We start from the raw sequence: 12,702 nt of genomic DNA on the forward strand, positions 1-12,702 counted from the left end.
ACCTTCCACTGGGACTGGGGCTCTGCCTGCCTCTGAATCAGTTGTAAATCCCTTGACAGCCACACTTATTTGGATTTTCAATGGCTGTTTCTGATTAGTTTAATCCTATTCCTAATCAATTTAAGATAAACAATTGGAAGTTTAATTGGAATTCCATGGCTCTTAATTGTCATTAAAAAAGGAAATTTATACCAAATTCTATGCTAACACAGCATTAAGGATGAACAATGTAGGCTTGGTTGTGGCTTTCAATTTTTGTATTTTGTGGAGCCAATAACTGCTGAGAGACACGGTCTTGCTTCTCAGTTTCTTCTTGTCCCAAGGCATACCTAAACTAGCTTGCAACAGAGCTACAGTTCTTCTGGGGCAGAGGGTCAGAACTGCCAACACAGAGATAGAAGGCAAAATCTACCTCATTGACCACAATTCTAATGACTTAGGAGATGGTGGGGTTGTTGTAAGTTGCTTTTGTCTATGTGTTGCTCTCTATGACCTTGGTAACTGGTATATGGATAAAAATGGTATCTTCGTCCAAGTACCTTGTGTGGGCCAGGCAGGGCAAAACTGAGTTGGCTGTTACAACTTCAGAAGGCAGTGCCAGGAGATATTGAAGTGTCTTGCAGCAGCATTAGCTTGTCTGCATTGCTAATTATTTATGACTTGTAACATACAATGAGCATAAATAAAGCTATAAATCTCTGTTCTGTGATTTAAAAAGAGAAATGCTAAGCTTGGTATTTTCATCTGATGTAATTTTTACTTTTTATTCAAATATTTATTTTACATTGACTAGCTTAAATATTCAAAATTTTATTTAACCTTTTTTTTTGGTGTAACATGGATAGATACAGATATGCATATATAAAACAGAAGTATCTTTGTGTGTTCTTTTAATTGTAGGTATGTGTCATGTGCATTGGGATGCCCATATGAAGGAAACATCATACCAGCTAAAGTGGCAGAAGTAAGAGTGAACTTCTGGCTTGTCTTTTCAATGAATCAAAAATCTGTTTTGAAATGTCTACAAGTAAAGTTCTCTACTTAATCCTAAAAAGATCTTTCATGGATAAAATTTAAGGAAAGTGAGCATATAACTCCACTCAACCATATGCAGTCAAGTCTAAGGAAAATAGTATCTAAGTTCAGATTGTTATCAGTCATGGGGAAAAATATTATGTGCTATTTCCTCCTACAAAAAGGTAAGGAAATGTTTAAGGAAATAGATTCAAGCATATGCGTCAATGGGCCATGTTATAGGAGATGATTTCCAGCACAACCTTTTCAAGGGTATCTGCTTTTAAATCCATTTTATGCTGGCATAAGCATACTGTGCTGTCAGGTTGTAGAGCCACTGCTGCAACATTGTCCTTCTGGCAATGTATCATGGGATTGACACATGAACCTAAGCTCATCCCCAAAATTATTTCCTACTACTAATCTTGCTCTGCTGCTGCACCTTTGCTCCCTGCCCCCTTTTATATTCTGGGATAAAGGAGGAGAAAGACAATGCCTTAGTCCAGCCTTTTTTTTCCAGAAGAGAAAGAGATGAACATTAGGAAAAAAATTTTCATGGAAAGGGTCATTGGGCACTGGAACAGGCTGCCCAGGGAGGGGGTTGATTCACCTTCCCTGGAGGTGTTTAAGGGACGGGTGGATGAGGTGCTGAGGGACATGGTTTAGTGTTTGATAGGGATGGTTGGACTCGATGATCCGGTGGGTCTTTTCCAACCTGATGATTCTGTGATTCTATGAGTGAAACACAAGTGGCAAAGAGGGCATGAAAGCTGGAATGGACAGGGGATAAGAAAGTGGAGAGAATTCAGTAGGCACGAGGCAGAATACACTTGCCTTCCTCCTGGACAAAGACTTGTCTTCTCAATTATGCTTAATCACTGACATTTAGTTATCTAGCAGAATCTCCAAACCACGGTTTTTTTTTCCTTTGTAGCACTAGCAGCCAGTCGGCATTTGTCTGCTGTATTTTGTTTTGCGTGTGTGGCTTTCAAGTCCTGTTCTTCTGCATCTTCTTCTAGGATACATTCCAGATGGAGCTTGTGATAGTACTTCTCCTACAGCAGCCACATATGCTCACACTCTTTGAAAAAAAATAGCTAAATTGGAAGGTACTCAGTATTTCTAAATTAATTGGGTTTAATATGAAGTGAAAGTTAGAAGTGACACTGCTTTAGTTAGAGAGTCGATGACAGATTCAGCTGTGCTGTTGGTAAATTGCTTACTGCAATATCATGTTCCCCACCAGGCTTTTTTTTCCCTGTGTTGCTTGCTTTTTAACTACTCTCCTTGCACAGAAGAGCTCCTTTTCAGTTTTCCAGTGGGAGTGCTACTTAATGTTCCAAACTTGTAAACTTTTACTCACACAGATATTTTATTTTCTGTCTTCATCCTAATGTCTTCTTGTTTACCTGTACACCGTTGTGTATGTGTTTAAGAAAAAAAAGCTGCCTCGTTAAAGTTATTGAGGCCCTGATTCAGCAAGCACTGATGTTTACATAGAAGCATCTGATTAGCTGTTAATGGATTTTACATAAACACATACATTTATCCTTTGCTGAATCAGAGTTATCAAAATTGCTGGCTGTGTTGCTAAACCCTTTCAGAGAGCTGCCTCTCAGTTCATCCTCTTTCTTGGGATGGGAGTGTGTGACTCCTTTGATTGTGCATTGCAATCAGCAGCTATGATAGAAATGTTTAGCCTGTTTCTTCTGCAGTCAATGACAGTGACCATGAGGTTTTTTTATAAGCAAGAGATTTTTTTTAAACTGAAGCAAAATCAGTTAGGAGAGGTGGCTGATTAACCAGATTATATGCGTTTCTGCCTGATTTGGTGCATAGCTGTTTTACACATAGTTATCTAGGGAGTGAAAACTGCCTTCAGACTTCTAGAATGCATCTGGTACATCCACATGGTTCTTTATTTAAAAAAACTCAGTCATCCTCTATTAAAATAAACTGCATAGTCCTTTTTATCATGCCGCTTTTTCTTGAAATGAACCATTTATCATCCTGTGGTTTGTGAATTTCAGCCTTAGGCAAACAAGGCTTGAAGGTTGTTGGAAGCACTGTATAGCATCCTTGAAGCCAGTTGTGTTATCCATTGTCTTCCAGTCATATTCTTGGCTGTTGTTGCCTTTCTGCCTGCTTATTTCTCTGCTTAGCTTCCTTTTAACCTAGAGCAGTGAATTCCTGTAATCATTATCCAGCATACAGGCTGATTAAGCTACAGAAAATGTGCCTATTCTTACTTGAATGCTGTTAGGTTATTACAAAGTTTCCCTTACAGCACAAGGACTGCAATGTGGTTTTATGTTGTTATTTCCTTAAAGTAAATGTAACTCGATTATAACCTTTTGTATTCAATTTAAGAATACAGTTTTAGATGTTGTTCCCAGCAGTAGGATTGCTCACATGGTTATGGGATTGCAGTGTTGGGTCACCAACTCCCATTTTGATCAATGCTTGGTGTCTGGGCAGTGTTCCCAAGGAGAGTAGAACAAGACTCATACATAGTAAAACTTCACAGTGGTGCAGAACACAACCCTGTTCAATCAACAAAGCTGCAAGCTCATAATCACATTCTGATTATACTGACAAAACAGTGTGTTCTCTTCTCCCACCCCCCACTCCCAAAAATCCACGTTGAAAACTTAGAAAACCATAACTAATAGGCTGCCTCCTACTATGGTAGGATGGAAAATCCAATATGAATACTTCCCATTTGGCTTCCAAGCGTGCACATTCGTCTTGAAATTAAATATAGATGTCTTTTTAAGGGTGAGTTTAAGCTTAGATCATAACAAGTCAGTGATGACGCTCGGCTTGTTAGGAGAGCTTCCTCCTCTCTTCTTTCATCTTTCAGAACTTTATTTTCAGAACTTGTAGACCTAAGTACTGAGCATGGGAAAGAAGTGAATGCAAGTTGATTTCTAGTAGTTTACATAGTCTCTTTGTCATCACTAGAAAATCTTTGAATCATGAATGAAAAAGAACATCACAAAAAAAAAAAAAAATGCAGTCTGCTTCTTTTACCCTAGTCTTAAACAAAACCTGAAGTTTGGGGATGAACTAAAGATAATATACCACTAACTGCAGATGAGTGGTTTTTGCTTACAACAGTAGTCCCATTAAAACACCTGCCATATGCTGATGATATAAAAATATGGTGCAATATAGAGTCTTTTTTGCAATCTGGTAAATGTCCCTTTTGTAGAGTGTGTATTGAATTTATGTTGATGTGAACCAGGGGCTCTGACTCTAAACTACAAAGAGCTTTACTACCTTTGCAATAGTCAGAGCATTTCCATGCTTTAAGCAGAACGATTCAGACTACTTGAAGTTCTTTTTCAGCTGTTCTTTGAATTAAGTGAACAACAATATTAATCCAGCACATCCGAGACTGCTGGTGCAGCACTTTGTCAGCTTCCTCAGACACATTCACAGCAATCCCACTGATGAAGCCTTGAATTACTTTAACAGCAGAGTGCAGTGCAACTGAAGATGTCTTGGAAAGAGGTTGTATTTTTTCATTTCTGAAGAGTTAATATCCAGACTAGGATTCCATTCCAGTAGAGTGGCCTTCCAGTTGACACACAGTGGGGAATGCTAAAGGGGACAAACACACTCAGCAAATGAAAATAAGTGAAATGCTTTCCAAATTAGTTCAGCACATCTAAGATAGAAAGTTCCTACATTTAATTTCTTAAGCAGTATTTTTCATGCAAACATAATTTTGTGCTTCGTACTGATTGTCTTTCTCCTTATGGGGCCAGACTTCAAATCCTTATTCATACAAAGAACTCCTCAAAGACATAATTCTAGAAACACTGAGGGGTCTACTTACATAACTAAGTGTTTCATGGGATTCTGTTTGATATTAAGAAAAAAATTTAAAACTTAAAGAGTAGAATGTTAATTAAGTTAGTTTTGCTTTGGTAATATCTTAATGTTTGACTTCATTAAAAGCAAGCAAAATTAATATTAACTACAACATTTTCAATGCCAAGAGAAAGCAAAATCAGACTTCTTGTTAATTATTTATTGTCTTAGTTCAGCTAAGTGCTTGGCTCTGTGTGATAAGCAAACAAAAGGGCAGGTCTTTACCCTGCACAAATTGTAAGCTGAAAAGTACACAGAGGAAACCAAACAGCTGGGAAATCCTCAGAGAGAAGAAAATGTCGGGAAAGAGCTTGGCAGAAACTTAATTCCTAATGTAAAATCTTGCTTATTTGGATTCCGTGGGAGAGCCAAAAAGCAAGTTTTTGACAAATTCAGCTTGGTGGGTTATTTCATGTACAGAAGCAGAACTATAAATTTAAAGTGCGAGGATCTATGGGATGCTCTTCTTGGCTGACAATTTTCAAGACTTAAGAGAGGGTTTCAGATGAATAGGTCTACCTTGGTGTGTCAAAACATGAAATCTGTGCAGAAATATGTCCTTTTTAATGTGTGTTCTTGATCCGATTTTATATTCTTTCATCTTGACCTCTTTGTGTTTCTGTTTCTAATCAGGTATCTAAGCGGCTGTACAGTATGGGCTGTTATGAAATCTCTCTAGGGGACACAATTGGTGTGGGGACTTCTGGAAGTATGAAAAGAATGTTGGAAGCTGTTATGAAAGAAATTCCTCTGAGTGCTCTTGCTGTTCACTGTCACGACACATATGGCCAGGCATTAGCCAATATCCTTACAGCCATACAGGTAACTCAGGTTCTAATTTTCTGGATATGATAGTAGTAGTCTTAGTTTAATTCACATGCACCATTTAAAAAAAATTCTAGTCTTAAAGAAATTACTAGACAATGAAAGAGGCACTCATAAAACTTTCAGAAAGTATTGTTCATGCGTTGGATTGTCTACAGGTATTACTGCTGTTGCTTTTGCAAGAAAATTTCAATTCTTATCCACTTATTACTTTCAATTCCATACAAAATCATTAAGGAACTTTGGTGATTATTATATTCCATTGATTTGGGATGAATGAGGGAGATAAAATATAATTTTTATCTGATGTCTCAGATTCCACTTTTCTTAGGAACATCTGTGTGTTCATTGTTCACTAAACAAAAATTTTTATTTTACAGAACTGTCTAAACAGAATAACACACAATTACATCTTGATTTCAGACAGATGAATCTAAATTGTCAGTAATTATGTACACAGACAGAGTGGTCTAGATAGTTTTACCACGGTTAATGTGCTTTCAGTATGCTTTTTTATCAATTATACCTTCCAAATAAGATTAGCAACAACTTTATATCCTATTTAATCATCTTTTAAGTACATGAGTAAGTGAAGAAATTTCCATAAGAGATATTTTTCCCGTTGTGTTTATATAATTTTAAGAGTAGGACATAATACAAGAAACAGACTACAACTTATAGCATAAAATCTTGAAAAATATCTTATTGTGTACACGCATTCCTAAAAAGACCCACTTTTACTAGATGTTACTAAAAGCTGTTTACAAATTGTAGGCTTTTATTGTTCTATTTTATTCTTCTGGCATCTTCTGCTTTCTTGCAATTCAGGCAGCTGTTTTGAAAGTCCTTTGCTTTGTCTTAACTTGTTATTTTGGCAGAACTCATTTTGTTTAGAAATAACAAGTGTGTTAACAGTGTTAGCGATATAAGCATGAAGGAAAGGGGAAATCTTTCAATATGGGAATCTCGGCAGGTACTTGATTAAATACAGGATTTGGTATAAAAGGTTCTAACTTTTACTCACAGTTTTTGCTGTTGACCCTTACTTACTTCTACTGTTGCAAATGTGTGTGTATGTACCATGGGATGAATAAATTGCTAATTTCACAGTCAGCTTCAGTTGCAGATGTAAGGGCTAAAAGCATGAAAACCCCTGAGCATGGGAGGAGTTCATCATAAAAATATTTGAAGCAATGTTTTTCAAATCCTTCCTCAAAATAATTGCTGTCATGGCGCCTACTAAACACTGAACGATGGCTTTGCTTGTTAACCTCAGTATTAGTTGTGTTTCAGGTTTACCTTTTGCTCCTATCTTTTTATTTACTTCTTAAATCAACTGTGTAATAGTTAAATGGGAAAAATAGTTCTTGGATACCTAATGTGCAGTTCAGGCTAATTAACATGTAAATTCAAGAGAGCAATAGACCTAAAGAAATCCCTATGCAGCCTTCTCAGATTTCTAGGAAGCCAGGAGTGCCAGAGACCCACCAAAAACTTCCCTATGTGCTCAATTTCTGTTAGAGTGCATGTCTAAAGGTGTGGTGGTTTTGGCTGAGCTGAACTTGTCATAGATTTTGCCAAAAGTCCTTGATGAAGCAGGCATTACACAGTCTCTCTGACTGGCTTTGTGGAAGCAGCTTCTTGGCTCGCTCTAACCGTAGGTCCCCAGCTTCTTGGATGCTCAAACAGGGTCCGCCCGTCACAACATCCTCTCCTGTCTCTGGTCAAAGAAATGAGGCAGCTAGTGGTGAATTATAGCTAAGCAATACTATTTCTAAAACAAGGTGACTTCTACAGGTCAGATGGATGGAAAAGTGCCAAAGCCTGTGGGTCAGAGTGCCTCCGTCACTTCAAACCCTGCTATTGGGGTAACCTATGCCTTCATCTCTGCCAAAGGTACATGAATGGCATCAAATCCCTTGTCTTAAACTCAGGCGTTCATCTCATGACCAGACTCTCCGCAGACGCAATTCCTTACCCTTCCTCCTTTATGGGTCTGTGCAACCGACACAATATATCATCAGGAGTGAAATGCATTTGAGGGATTATAGAAATAACGGGCTACAGTCGTTGTTTGAAAATATTTTTAAAGAATATTCAGCGAGCAAATTACACTCTTCCTAAGATGCTGCAGCCTACAACCTCAGGCTGAGTATTACTGTATTGTATATTGTATTTCCTAAGCATTAATGAATGACAGCTGGAAAGCCACAAATCACTCTACACTAATTCAAGCATTGCTTCCATGGGAGATCTCCTAGGAGTGGAAAGAGGTGCTGGTGATTCAGTAAGTGATTTTTTATACAGATCACATTGTTCCATGCAGGATTATGCTACCCAGAATATTTTCTTTTGTTTGGGGCTGATCCAAGGTCATCTAGAACTGACAGGCCGTATCTGTATAAGAAATTAGCAGGGAAGTAGTCTTGTAATTTTAGTATTCAGTTTTATGGGTGTTGTTTTAGCAAAAGGATAGGTAGTGAAAGATGGGAGAGACATTAGCCAACTTTTAAAGGATAAGTAATTTTTCAAGTTATTGAAATAAATAATATAGATAGAAAGCATTGCCTGGAGAAAGGAAATTCACTTTCTTTTATGAAGAGAATCTATGTAAAAATGCGAGGAACGTGATATGATGCTTCAGAACAAACCAGTAAACATTAAAAGTAGAAAGATGACTGCCTCATGTTAAATGTTTTAATATTAAAATATCAGAGTATACAACTTACCAAAGAGACAAATTCAGAAGATGGGAAATGAGGTGGTGATCTTGTTAGAGGTTGTGGCATTTTGAGTAAAATTACATATGTGGGTTAGCTAATGTGACAAATGCAAAATGTAGCTAAAAGAAGTAATAAAAAAATTACAGGAAATTGTTACAGACCTCCAAGGAAGGGTAAAAAGATTGGTCAGGAGACTTCTGTGCTGGATAGGCCCCAATTAGGTAAATCATTGATCTGGGGAGGTTTGAGTAACCCTGACAATTGACTCCCGGAGCATGTACAGTATGGATGAGAAAAGGGAAGCTTTTTAATGGAAGTGATACGGAACTCTTTTCTTGCATAGCTGGTGTAATTGCCAGAAATAGCTTTGTCTGTTTTCATAGCACATATCTGAACCTGAGAAAGAATATGTGAAGAAGCAAAGAGGAGTTTTGGCTGGCAGTAATACTTCAATGAATGAAATGATCAAATGGGAATCCCACAGAACTTCATCAAATTCAAATGCATATTAGAATTCATTAATAAAAACTGATCCCTACATTACTGGGATGAAATCTTTACTTAGAGAAAAAAAGCATAAAACTCTAATGACTTACAGAGAGCAAAGAATTTCACCATCTTGTGTAATAATTTCTGCCTTATTGGACAAAATGAGATGAATTAGTTTGATGATTTTCCAAATGAAATTCCTTTTTATTATTGCTTTCTTTTTTCCAGGAAACAGGAATTTTGAAATAAAATCCACACTTTAGTACCATAATCAGGATTTAGCAAGCCTATATTTAAATTTTCAAGGTTCAGAGCACAGAACCAAATTTGTAAATAGAGGTTTTCATTACAAACATTATAATATATCCCCTTACACAGAGTTCAGAATATTTAATAAAATTTAATTAATGTAAATAAATATTTAATTTATGTAATTAATTACATAATTAATAATATGTAATTAATGTACTTTAAGATCCTTAACTTTAAATTTTTTTTTAAATCTGAATAGAAATAACTGGCTGCTGCTGTCTTCCCTTCATCACTTCACTTAACTAAATGTATTCTAGCCCCTTTGCTGCATGCTGGAGAGACTAACCAACTTACACATTCTTGTGAATCCAGTTTACTTATGCAGTAAGGACTAGACTCATACAAAGGCACCCACTGTTGATATGGCTAAGTTTTAAGTGCCAGAACCAGGAGAGGAATCTGAACATAGATGCTGAAGTTCATGGTTTATTAATTCACAAGGATCATTGTGTTACAGGAATAGAGTTCACCATGGCCAGCAGCCTGAAATGGCAGACCCTAAGTTAAGAAACTGAAAAAAAAACATGTCTAAAATTCCCTCCTCCATGATTCATGTGAGCTTACATGTGAAGCCTTAGATGAGATGAATTTTTCACCCAAAACCAGCTCCTAGATGTAAGTACATATCCTGTCCATTTTTTTTTTCAAATACAGGATTTGCTTTTTGTGCCGTTGAGGTTGTCTGCAGTAACCAGCTGTCAAAACCCCTTTCAGCTGCTGATTAGAGGCCAGCTTGCTACTTAGATCTCTTGTCCAGGAGTTGCTTGCTTGCTAAGGACTCTTACTGGGGGCTCTTCTCCTTCACTTGGTTGTGGCTTTAAACCTGAAGCTCTTGTGCTTGGGTATCACCTGAGCTACTCTGCAGCAGCGTTACAATTGCATTCCCAGTCCTGTACCTCCCTGGTTCTCACCCTCATCCTCACCCACTGGCTTGATTTACTAGCTTAGCCTCAGACTTGGCTGATCTGTGACCAGTCCTGATTACTTCTCCAGACCTGATCCTAACTTTGAATCCCTGACTTGACTTCCTGGCTCTTTTTCTGATCAGGTTGCCACTGCTGTCTGTTTAGTGTGACTCTTGAATCCTTGCTTGCCTTCCCTTATGGAGCAAGCTGTCCTTGCTGCTGCTCAAGACAGTTGAGACCTTAGAGGAGGGACCAGCAACCGTGATCTTGAACTTTAGGGATTGCTCTGAATGGCAAGGAGCTGAGCTGGGAGGTAAAGCAGCTGTGAGAGTTAGTGGATCACATATGCTTTGAGTTTGGAGTTCAGCTGAAGGCTTTTCCTTGCATGGAGGCAAGATATTGCTACTCAGTTAAATCCAGAAAGTGTTTCCTGGTGTCTGGCTATATGCAAAGCCCTAACAGTTCTGCACTGGGAACTCTGTTGGATCAATGAAAGCTTTCAGAAATCTGTCTGAGGAATTGGTGTCTGTGCCTGACAGAATTTAAACATCTCTCTTTTAGGTGCCAGACAACTTTCGCTACCATTCTCCTCTTTGGTTTTTAGAGCTGTATTTTTGTGACTAACTGACCTAAAAGGATATATCCATAATGATGAATTTCCAAATGAATACAGAAGCTGTAAGAATATTTCTGTACTAGAAAATTCACTTAGCGTTTGTATCCTCCAGTCACTTCTTTCACCTTTGATTTGTCCAACTTATTTTAGTAGATGTCTACAAGGACGCAGGGCTCATGCTAGCTTATCCCAGTGAAGGATTAGTCGGTACAGCTAGATGCCGTGCAAGTTAGGTAAGCTGAATGTAATAGAGAAGTGATGAAAGGTAAATAATGGTGAAATGGCATGAAGGCACGGATGGCAGTAAGGTGAGGCCAAATGTGAAGAAAGCAAATACATACATATACTCATCACATATACATTGTTCTAGGGTTTCTACTGGTGATTTGTTACCTTTTTACTGAGCTATACATACAAATATGTATACAGTCACAGTTAAATCTCTTGATTTAAAATGAAACCACACAATAATTCTTTTGAAGTACGATTGTACAACACTTAATGTTGTAAAAACTCATAACCACATTTTCTTTTTGTTTAGTTTTAATGAGCTTTATGTCCTGATTTCTTCTTTGAAATACTTTTCCGAAGAGTTAAGAAGTTTCAACCAGCAGGTTTCTCCTGGATTTATGTTACAATTTCTCCTTTTTCATAATCTTAATGCAAAACTGTAGCTGGGCTGTGATCTTTTGGGTGGTTGCTTGGACAGGGCCACAAAATTAAGAGAGATTTTAAAACTAGGTGAGCTTTGTTGCAAAATGCTTTATTAGAAGAGATCAAGGAGGATGTGATATAAGTAAAAATTAAACAGTAGAACTAAAAAGTCTTGGTTCCCTGCTTTTCCCTCATGCAACAGCAATAAAAAAATCAACAGCATGCTGAGTAACAAAAAAAAAGATTTTAAAGGAGAATGAAAAAAGCAGGATTAACTCAAAATGTCATTAATTCAGTGTTGTGGTTTAGCTCCCACTGGCAACAAAGAACCACATGGCCACTTGCTTAATCTTCCCCCACCCTTCTTGCTCATCTGGTAGGATGGTGAGGAGAATCAGAAACAAAGAAGGTAAAATTCATGGGTTGGGATAAAAAATGTTGAACAGAATAGCAAAGGAGGAAAAAGACTATAACTACCATAAAAATGAACGGATATAAAAAATTAATAATACACAGTGCAAACCATTCACTGCTCAGAAAACCCGTCCCCTGCATTCTTCCAGTCTGGAATCCTGAGCAGCATACCCACATTGCTGCTCACACTGCCAACTGCACCCCAGACGTCAGTCTGTATCTACAAGAAAAGCTATGATTTTAATTCCCTGCAAAGCACAATCATTCAGAGCTGTAGTGTAACAGAATAAATTGACACTTCTGTTACAAGGTAGAGAAGATAGATAAGCAACCATGAAAAAGTGTGAAGCCTTGCATATACTCATTGTGCTAGACTTGAGCTAGCAATTTCTCATGTAGCAGTGAATATGAGCTTTCTAGATGAGGAAGGCAGTCTAATTTTTAGCAGAGCAAAACAGGCATGATAGTTTAGTTAAAACTTCAACAATGTAGTACAGACGGGTTTTTTCAAGCCAATAGGGAGGTATTGTATGAAATTAATGAGGTACAGGAGGCAGGAACTGTAACATCTTGGATTGTCTTTTCCTGATTTGACATGTCACTGTCACTTCATTTCTTATTTGTAAAACAGGAATAAGGCTCATCTCTTTTAGCCTGTGAAATGCTAAAGAGAAATCTACAGAGGAACAGTATTGTACAAGTAAAAATTCTTTTTATGAAGGCTAGATTTCAGATTTATTGTTGAAATGGAAGTTTAGAAATGGAATAGTTTTTAAGATGGTGTATAGTGTAATTTTGAGATTAAAAAACCTAAGTTTTATGAGTGGGCAAGTGATTAAAATACATAGATGCTCAAACAAATTATCTGAGT

At 37.4% G+C, this 12,702-nt stretch overlaps 1 protein-coding gene across 1 annotated transcript in view; it reads left to right on the forward strand.

The window, feature by feature from the left end:
* Positions 1-12,702, forward strand: part of HMGCLL1 (3-hydroxy-3-methylglutaryl-CoA lyase like 1) — a 60,802-nt gene that overhangs the window by 20,600 nt on the left and 27,500 nt on the right. Inside the window, exons 5-6 of the mRNA XM_069850938.1 lie at positions 901-964; positions 5,527-5,715. Of these exons, the coding sequence (XP_069707039.1) occupies positions 901-964; positions 5,527-5,715 (253 nt within the window). The remainder of the gene's footprint in view (positions 1-900; positions 965-5,526; positions 5,716-12,702) is intronic.

Source organism: Phaenicophaeus curvirostris, chromosome 2 (genome assembly GCF_032191515.1).
Source record: "Phaenicophaeus curvirostris isolate KB17595 chromosome 2, BPBGC_Pcur_1.0, whole genome shotgun sequence".
Classification (NCBI taxonomy): Eukaryota; Metazoa; Chordata; class Aves; order Cuculiformes; family Cuculidae; genus Phaenicophaeus; species Phaenicophaeus curvirostris.